At 40.6% G+C, this 10,487-nt stretch overlaps 1 protein-coding gene across 1 annotated transcript; it reads right to left on the reverse strand.

The window, feature by feature from the left end:
* On the reverse strand, positions 394 to 9,541 carry NUP43 (nucleoporin 43). The gene is made up of 8 exons (XM_021392287.1): positions 9,377 to 9,541; positions 9,112 to 9,234; positions 8,810 to 8,887; positions 7,711 to 7,888; positions 4,817 to 4,952; positions 3,851 to 4,002; positions 2,163 to 2,285; positions 394 to 1,517 (listed from the first exon to the last, which is right to left on the reverse strand). Exons 1-8 carry the CDS (start codon positions 9,494 to 9,496, stop codon positions 1,303 to 1,305), a joined length of 1,125 nt encoding a protein of 374 aa, XP_021247962.1. The 5' UTR covers positions 9,497 to 9,541; the 3' UTR covers positions 394 to 1,302.

Below are 10,487 nucleotides of genomic sequence, written 5' to 3' on the forward strand. Positions count from 1 at the left end.
AACAGTTGGCGTCGGGAGACGCAGTTCTCTTCTCCGGTAGTACGCTGCACTTCCGCACAACTGGGGAAGAAAAATTTAAGTCTCTAACAGTCCTGTTGGCAGTAACCCCCGCGGCCCAGCCAGGGGCACAAGACATTCAGATTAGGCGATGCTTACAACAGGACATCAAGAATGCCTCTCCAGCCGACTTGAAAATAACATACGTTCTAAAGTTCGTTTGATGGAAAACGCCTTTTAAAGCCCAATAACTTCATCTGGTGCTGCCCAAATTCCAGCACTGCCCTCCACTCCTGAGATCCCACTCCAGGAATCGGTCCCAGTAACTCATTTACCTTCCCGTGCAGATTGCTACAGGTACGTCTATTCAAACTAATGTAAAAAGTCAGACCACTATCCTTGTGCAAAATATTTATTAAAAAGAGAAACGGTTCTCTGCAACAAAAGGTAGGCACGTCATTATTCATAAAATCAACCTTCCAAAGATTACAACAGACCAGATGTGAAATGTTGATTGACAGGACTATGTCCCAAGTTGAGGAAGTCTCAATCTCAAACCCAAAAACACAGCCAACAAGTCTCTCACTTACAAACACATAACTACGTGAACAGTCTTCTGCTGAGAGAGTAACTGACAAGTTATCACAATCAAGTTTTAACGTGAGACATTTTAACATTCAAGTTTTAACATCCATGATGAAGCTGTAAAAAACCTGAAATAATGCTGCTAAAATGTTAAGATTCTGACAGGACCTTTCACATTTCAGTGCTCAAAGAGCTCTCCTCTCAAGCCCTAAGATAAAAAGTTATGTCCCCAAAATACATTAAAAAAACCCTCAGATTAAAAAACCCTCTCTCTCTCAAATGACATAAAAAGAATGCCAAAGAACCCTATAGTTTGGCCTTGAATTACTTGAAAAAAAAGTCTTTATGTTTAAAAAAAAAAAAAAAAAGGGAAGCATGTGTTGCCTTTACTTCACCTTGGGTGTACTACAGAAATAATCTTACAACATATATCTTTGCCCTAGCAACTACTATGTCTGCTTAGCAATAGCAGACATCAGGGAAGAAATCAGAGCAAGCTGACATGTCAATTTGCTTAGCTACTCATGCTGGAGCATCAGTAATGTGAAAGAGCTCTCAGAATCTGGGATAACTTTCATTCCTTCTGCAATGCCAGGACCACACTGAAGGCCTCTCCCCCAGTGCTGATAACACTCTGTGTAGTTAAGAACTCGAATCAAATGGACAACATTTCTCTGTAGTTAAATGTGATCAGCACTTCAAAGGGATACTGGAAGAATTTCATGCAAAAAGTTGTCTGTTCACGTAAATAGCCTCTGCATCAGTACCGTACACTAGACATGGTCCCAAAACATCTAAAGTATTCACGGACAAAGTCTGATTTGGAATTAGGTTGGTGATTTCCATTCGGTCTTTGGTTGGATCGCTGCTTAGCCAGGCACTTACTACAGACTGGTTAATGGTGTTGTGGGAAATATAGGCAGTACTTCTTCCTCCTAAAAGAAAGAAAATAGGGAAGATAGGGAAATCAGTTTATAAAAAAGGGGAAAGTTCCTCCACCGTTTACAGTTTGAAGTTGCAAACAATCAAGCAGTCTTTATGATCAGAATGTGAAATATTTATATTAAGTCAGTATCATATCCTCAACTAAAATTCTGCACAACACAAAGGGGTCTGCTTTCATTCAGTAACAGTCTTCCAGCTGACTTTGAAAAGTTTACGTAAGGAGTGAATTCATAATTCCACTATCTTAATAACTTACCACTTGTTTTGGTATTATAAAATGTTGTACATCTCCCTCAGAGACTAAGGTCATTTAGACTGCCTTTATGTCTTTTCTATGTATGTATGAGTTTTAACTGAACTCAATCTATCTTTGAAATACCAGATGCGCCTCTTTACATACAGGACAGAGTATGGAAAGGTCAAATTAAAAACACAGAAAAACCCCACTCAAGTGTTTGCCTTTTAAGTAGTTTTGCTGAAGAGCCTATCAGTGCTTTCTTTCTAAGAACATAAAACAGGTTTTAATTTTCTGAATTAGGACTGTATTAGTAATTGGATAATATAAATAAGCACATTGGCTTTAATAATTCTGCCACCTGACAAATTAAATGCTATCCAACTTCAAACATCCTTACCTTGATGAAGAAAAGATGGTTTTTCAGATATGTCTGTGGAAGTGTCCCAGTGCCAAAGAGATCCATCTTCAGAACATGTAAATAAGTGATCTGGGTTGGAGGGGTGGAAGTGAACTTCCCACACTACAAATATTAAAGAAAAAGCATACTTAAAAAGTATAGCCATGCTCCTTAACATTTCTATATTGCAATGATCCTAAAAGCAATTTGGTTCCTCCATTACTGAAATCCAAATAGTGATTATAAAACCCTAAGAGCTCACCTTTCTCTTAAAATAACTGAGGTGTTATTCATGACAGGAGAAAGATAACTTCGCAACTGTAAATCAGGATGGCTTCTTTCAGTAAGGATAGTGGTACGGATAATAAGGTAACCACAATTTCCTGCCATTTCAAATCTAAGCATTTCACTTATCCATACAGTCTGGAAGAGCACTATGTGCCTCAAAGGCCAGTGTGGTCCTACTGTCGCTACAGTGTTGCAGGATACACAATTTAAAACTACAATGTTTGCACAAATAAAAAGGAGTGTACTTAATAGTAATACGCATCAATGGGAGCAGCATTATTTAGCTTGGCCATATGCAGAATGGAGTCACTCAGCAAGTGCCTCCTACAGGTTTGCTTGCGAGAAGGGTGGTGAGAAAGAACAGCCAGCTGCAGTAAATGAAAGAAAAGCTTCAATTAAACAGAAGAATACTACTGCTTTCTGAGAAGGTAACGCATTTTTTTTTTTACTTTATGGACTAGTGAAGACAGTCTGTACCCTCGGGGTCTGGAAAGGAACAAAACGATTTCACAAGTATCAGGTATGCAGCTCAGTGTCCTCTGGTTAATATGACATGGACATGCACTCAGGCTCCCACCAAAAGCTTCCATTCTCCACTGGTTTGGTGGGTAGGTGGGGAGAAAGGCCCCAAGCCCCTTTAGTTATTACTGCAGTTTTCCCTCCACAGGAGGGAAAAAAAAACCCAAATGTCTCATTTTCAATACTGTGTATATTGCTAGAGGTTACAATCTTATCTGAATTCAGGCATTCTGAATAATTTCTTATGCCATCTTCTCTACTATTCGTTTAAATCTGCACACAACACTCCTTCCCAGCACGCACATTATTCAATTGTGTCTAAATACCACAATTGAAAAAAATATTTGACAGGAAAACTTAACTCAAAAATTATTTCTTATTCCTTAAATAAAATTGTGGCAGTCAAGAAATGTTCAGCGCAAAATGAATTGCTATCTTATTCATACAAAATACACAGAAAAGTGAGCTGTTTCAGCACTATGAAATCACCAAATGCATGTGTACTATCTTCATTTTTCCCTCCTTCATGTTTTCAAGTTAATTTCTACTTTACTGCTTTATGCTGTATACCACAGCATCAGTTTCTGTAAGAAGAAATTATCAATATACTTGCTTTATAAAAAAATATTTTCTGATTAAATGCCTCTAATGGGTAACAAAGAACTGCTTACTAGTTCTAGTTTTAATTTAAACAGAGTTGCCTTTTAGATGAGAACAATTTCACACACAGAGAGGGGATAAAACAAAGCCAACTGGATAACAGCACTTTAAGTAGCAAATACGATTGCTTTCTACTGTTGCTAAACACATCCAAGTTTTTATCCAGGATTTACAGAAGCTTTTCTAAAACACCTTATCTCTTCCTCAACTCAGATACTTACTTTCTGCTTCATGAGCATTTAGCAGGGACACTGGCATAGTACCCTGCCTGATGTCCCAGATACTCAGCATCCCATCCTGGCCCCCTGTGGCCACAATGTGCTGCTGATTGGGATGTCTGTCCACACAGTGTAGTGGAACTCTGTCACCTGTCCTGTAAAGGAGAAGAAGAAAAAATATATATACATTAATTCTTCATTCAGTTAATATTTTCTCTTAATCTCTATGAGTGTTGACCGACAGGGCAACTGTAACAACTGCAGCCACACCACACCTACTGGAGTTTAGACCTATAGCAGCAACAGGCAGCTGCAACTGGAGGGGCAGCAGGTTCTGTGCCCTAGGGCATACAGGCACCTACACAATATGCAACAGTTTTACAAGAGCAAGAAAGCTTTGTGTACAAATATTTCAGGTATACATACAAGAAAGTTACTCTGATATTCAAGTTATAATTACAGTTGCAACATATACCACCAGTTACAGAGGGAGAGCTGAGTTACAGAGGGAGACCAGGCGCTAACCAGGTACCAAACCCTAAGCCTATTAATAGAAATGGGAACTATTCCACAAACAACAGGATATGAATCTAGCTCTAAGTTCGTTTTCTCACAATACCTTATAAGGCATAAAGTTATCATTCAGAAACATAAGCCTTTTGGGGAAAAAAACAGATGTACAATTAACCAGGTAAACAGGAAGAAGTGCTTAGCTTTTCTCTTGCAGAACAAATGTACAGATGCAAGTCTTTCAGAGTTGCATCACAAAACAGACCATTACAGTGCTCACTCACAACAGTAATTAAGCAGACTCTGCTTTTGGTACTTAAACACCAAAGCAGTAGAAACATTTTGGAAAAAAATATATTAATCACCCCATTGCTAAGAATAGGGTGGTATCAGGAAAGACTTAAATCAGATATACATAGCATGTGCTTTTCAGTAAGTAAACAAAAATTAAGGTCTTACAAGGAAAATATTTGAGCTGGCTCATTTCTTTGCTGTCTGAAGTCCCATATTTTCAACTGTCCAATTGAATTTACCGTCAAGACCTCAGTTGTGCGAAGGAAAGTCACGGCATGGAGTGTACTGCTATCTGCATTGTCTGCAAGAGAGATCAGCAAAGCATTAAACTACAAATTCAGGTAAACCTACTGAATGCTCATCTCCATTTAATGAACACAAAACAACTCTTCTAAAACCAAACAACATTTTCGGGGGCAGAGACGGCTCAGCGTCATGGGAAATCTAAGTGTTGCAAGGATAACCTTGCTTCCTATAGAAATATTACCGAGACAAATCTGTAAGAAGCTATATTTAATTAGAACCAGTGCTTACTGACCTACTTGTTGATCCATACGTTTTTGTTCTGGAGTACCTAAGAAGAATCAATTTAGCCAAGTCCTGAGAGTTTTCTTTACAAGCCCTGCATCTACTGATGCAAGAAAGGCTATGGATTTTTTCAGAATGCTCTTCTCCTTTCTGTTTCTCTTACAAGAAACCACAACTCTTGATGAGAACACGAAACAGTGGTACATAGAAGCACTTATTTCAGCAATCAGTGTTTAAAACGTTTTCATTAGGCATTTTCCAAGAACAGTCATCAGTGTGTCCTTAATTGACTCATCAATTGAGTGTCCTTAAAGACAAACAAAAACAATGCTTTGTCTGTTAATCTTAACTAAGGGGGAAAGCCATTTTTCAGGTCCTTTACTACAGTGCTCCTTCTAATCACAATTTTCTACAAATGTCAAAAACACTTCACAGCACTAACTTGAAACTTGAGGCTTTAGGAAAGACTAAAACAAGCACTGCTTTCCTATAGGATTGTTCTGTTTTACATAAATCTTTCATCTTGATTATGATGGGGTAACATTAAGTCTACTTTCACTCCAACTATTTAAAAATTAATTAAAATCAAAAGGTGAATTTTTTGGTCGTGTAATAGGAATGTTTTTCCTGGTATTGAGACAAAATTTACATTACTGCCAGATTACAGACATTTGAGTGAGGGATTTTTTTTCTGCTTACTATTTAAATGAAAGCTGCAGGACAGTTGGAAGAAATACTAGATGACTGAACACTTAAGCTGTGATAGATTTAGAATTTTCTGACAAAATAACAGAAAGTGTTAAGCAACTATACATATTTATGTCTCCAAAAGATGTTTACTTCATCTCTAACTTTGGAGATTTCTCCCACTACAGTTGGGAATAAACCTACCAATTTTATATTACACTCTTAAATTCATTAAGCAGTAGTAGAAATGTCAAGGTACTTCTGTACGGGTATTTCACAGGGTCTAAGAGTTCCATTGGTGTGTTAAAAAAAAAAGAGAGCTCAGTGCCTGGGAAACAATAAGGTGTCACTGAACTGGGAATCTGCACTAAGGATTGCTTACAATATTGAGGCAACTTTGAAGTACCTTCCAAGACGCCCTCTCCTCTCCCACTCCAACTTTTTTTGTAAAACCATCTCTAATCAATGAGTTTCTGCTAGTCCCTTCCACCTAAGTCCAAGTAAGGTCCACTTACCAGGCCATACACTTGACTGAATTATTTATGGTTCATTTATATTTTATTATTTCTGTTTCCAAAAGGATATTTCTCAGTTAATTCACATATGATTACTTTTATGTTTATACCCCTGCTGAGCTCAATGCCTCAATGCAGTCTCACTGCATCAGAACAATGGTTTACGTCACCACTACAAAGCACACCTTTTTACATAACACTATCAAATTAGTGCTAAGAAAACTAATGACTTGCATCCTGCACATTATTAAATCTGAATACAATAATTTGAGCAACTGCTCAGAGAAAAATAAAGATTTTTTGTGAACATTTCCTTCCTGAGTCAGCAAAACATTCTACTCTATTAAACCTGTACCAGAACACTCTGTGTTAGTATCTGTTTATAAATGAAAACTTGAAAATAAAATAAACCTTTTAAACTAATTACTTTTTACCCTCAGTGCTGAAGAGTTACTGTGTTTTGTGGGTTAGTACTAAAACTCTGCCTTGTGCAACACTGCGTTTCTTCCTACGTTTTAAAATGACTTCCTGCAGTTCTCATGGAGCTTCGGTAAAGCTTCAGTAAAGGACTGTATGCAGTTAATAGGATTTGCCTTGTGTGCACACATATACAGCCATGCACACACAAGTACCCCTCTCTAGAAATCCCAGAGAGGTTCATTCCTTAATTGGCTTAGCACTGTCTAAGATCCTTCATCTGTTCAATCGGAAGCAAGATTTCACTTGAGGAGAAACGCGGGCAACGTGTCAAACTGAGGTTTCACGGAGAAAGTTCCATTATCAAGAATGCTGTTACTGTGCTTCACATCATTTCTGCTTTTAAGCTGGATTTCCACCAGTTGCTACATATTTAGCAAATTGTTGGTTTTGAATATGGATAGCATGAGGGTTAATCTTACTACAAATAATGAATTGAAATGACAATAGTTATTGACCCCTTCTTATGAACAATTGGTGACACAATGCTTTTGGAAATACAACGGTATTTCATGCAATCTATCATAGCATTTAGCATTATCCAGATCAAACAGAAGCCTACTGAGAATGTTAAATCTTAAAATGTCTCCACCAGTTGAAATATTAACTTACAAACATTTGAAGTCTGAAAACACGTAGAAATATATCTGAAACATACTTCAGATACTTGAAGTCCGGAGGAATATAGGAGGAAATCTGGAGGAAATACATTCACCTTGGAGTATTTAATTCAATTTTCAGTTGCTTTCCTTTCTATCACACAAAAATGCTTTGGCTAAAATAAATATTCTATTCTGTACACCAACACAAACCGTTCCAAACCAAAACATGCTGAGCATTTACTCGGCATACCTATAGTCCTCACTGCATCCTTTTGATCAGCTCTGAAGAGATTTATTCTACCATCTTCTCCAACACTGACAATTTCTGGGTTGCTGCAGATGACCCCGGTACATGCTGCTCCACCACAGGCTGTGTACTGATCTGCATGATAATGGGCGTTCTCCCACCGGTGACTGGCAGATAGAGTCTAAGCAGAAACCAGACATAAGATTCTGCTGGTAAATAACGATCCTGACTGAGCAAAGCTTTCGGAATACTCATAAATACTCATAAAGCTGGAAAAAAGCTCCAGGAAAGCCATACTAACTCACTGGAATGGGAATCTTCCACATAAATAAGAACCAGAGATCTGAATTTCCCTGAACTCCCTTCAGTGAGGCACTGTCTGCTCTGAATCACCTTTTTCACACGAAAGAGAATTCAGACTTAATAGCATCTATGCCTGAATGTGAAATGTCTCTCACTAGACTTATCGCTCCAGACTTTCCCTAGGACAAAGAAAAAGAGCTGAGGCCTTTACAAAGTGTAACGTCAGATTTAGATTCTGATTGCAAGAAACTTAACTTAGTTTATCTTAGGTACCACATGAAACTATTAACAGGTATTAGTCTTTGTTGTGCCATTGCAAATAAATAAGAAGTATCATTACAGGTTTATTTTCAATGATTTATAATCAAAGCAAAAGACTACAGAATTTAGACTTTATCTTTCCTCACGTGACACTTGTGAGCAAAAATTCAGTGAGGCATTCAGTTAAAAAAATACAAACACTCCAGTAAGACAGGTACAAGTTCATTCATTCCCACTCCCTGAAATTATTAATTCTCATATATAACTGCATATAACCTCAGGTATGTCTTTAGCAAATTGACTACTTGCTTACAACATATTAACACTGAACCCAATCTGTCTGGCTCTAGAATCTGATTTATGCTGTATGCGCGCAAGATGTTTTTCACTCCTTGTAGGTACAAATCCAAATCTTTTTTCTAACACACTTCAAACAAATGTACTGTTGAATACAGATGTCTCTTACTTTAAATTTGAGACATCTTAGGCTGAGATCCAAGTGACCTGCACTGCACAGACCGCAGCTGAAGATACCTACCTGGTTGTTCTGATGATGACGGAATACGGTCACACTTCCTGTTGAGGAGGCAACAACAATTCTCTCTTGATCCAAAAACTAAAGAGATTAATAAGCATGTTATGAGTTGATATGAATACTACGATGATAATTTCGATTTCAGAGTATTCAGATGTGTCAGTAGGAGCAGTAAAAACCCCACAAACCGATACTGATTGATTTTGCCATTCTTCATAACTTTCTTTTTTTAATCTCAGCCTACCACAGCTCATTATCACCCCATTTCCCCCAGGCGACGAGCCCTCACAGAGCAGGTCCCTTACCTGCATGTCCATCACGTCGCCGTTGTGCCGGATGTCACACAGCAGCTGAGGCTCTCCTTGATACTCCCCATTGAGGCCCGCGTTTCCGACGTCTCCCACAGACCAAATGGAGATGCGGTTGTCCTGCAGGGAAACGACACAGTCGCTTTTACCTGGAGGGTGTGTAACAGGGCTCCCCGGCGCCTGCCCGCGGCCGCTCGCGGCGGCCGAGGGGCCCGAAGCCGGGGTCAGCGGCGGCCTGCCGGAGAGGGCCGCGCCGCGCTACCTCGTTGTCCCAGGAGCCGGTGGCGAAGAGGTCGGGCGGCTGCAGCGCGGCTGCGGGCAGGGGCCGCCATCGGGCCTTGCTGATCTTTTGCGACACGAACCGGGCGCACACCTCCTCCATGGCGCCGCGCAGCTCCCGCCGCTGCCACGCGCCGCCTGATTGGCTGCGGGGCGACGGCGAGCGCCGAGGGACAGCGCTGGGCGCGGCGGCGAGCGCGGCCGTGAGGGCTGGGAGCTGCGGCGGGTGGGGCGCTCCCGCACGCAGTCACAACTTTTTTTTTTTTTTTTTTCTCCAAATACTGCGCGGCAGGCTCCCCAGGGCAGCCGTCACAGCTCCAAGGCAGCTGGAGTTGAAGGAAGATTTGCAGGACAACGCTCAGACATAGATAGGGCATGAATCTGGGTGGTGCTGTGGGACACCAGCTGCTGGGCTCTGTGATCCCTTTGGGCCCCTTCCAGTGACTCTGTGATCACCAGAGCCCTGAACAACTGTTCCACACAAAGTTCAGGGGTCAGCTGTAAAGCGAGCTCCAAGCTGACAGAGCTGGGCTGTGGCACTGGGATGGGACCGCGCTGCAGCGCAGTGAGGCCACTTCCACAGGCACCTTCCTTCTCTGTCCTGCCAGATTTTTGCTGCATTTTCTCCCAGCTAGCACTGCCAGCTGCCTGGGGCTCTGCCAGTTGTGCTTACCAGCAGCAGCAACAGCAGCGTCTTGGTCAGACTTCCAACTCCGCTACTGCAATTCTCCTGCCAAAGCACTATGACTTTTCTTTACAACGCATTCTTGGTCTGCTCTGCAGCATCACAATTCTTCAGATGTGATACAAGATCGGGGACATTAGTCTGTATGCTTTGTGCATCACTTAAGCTTCATTCACGGCAACATTTTTTTTCGTTATTATGTACAGCAGTATCCAACACAGAATGAATTCATAAAGCAGATGCTATGGTAGTCGCCATACTATGAACCTTAAGACAGCTCTGCCACTCTCTGCAGTGACATTACTATTTCACAGCAGCATCCTGTTCTGAGCTGCTAGCAGTGACCTTGCAAGTCACAGCCAACTCCGCCAGTATTCCCTGCTGATTCTCCTAACACTTGTGAGAAGGG

Source organism: Numida meleagris, chromosome 3, assembly GCF_002078875.1.
Source record: "Numida meleagris isolate 19003 breed g44 Domestic line chromosome 3, NumMel1.0, whole genome shotgun sequence".
In the NCBI taxonomy this organism is placed as follows: Eukaryota; Metazoa; Chordata; class Aves; order Galliformes; family Numididae; genus Numida; species Numida meleagris.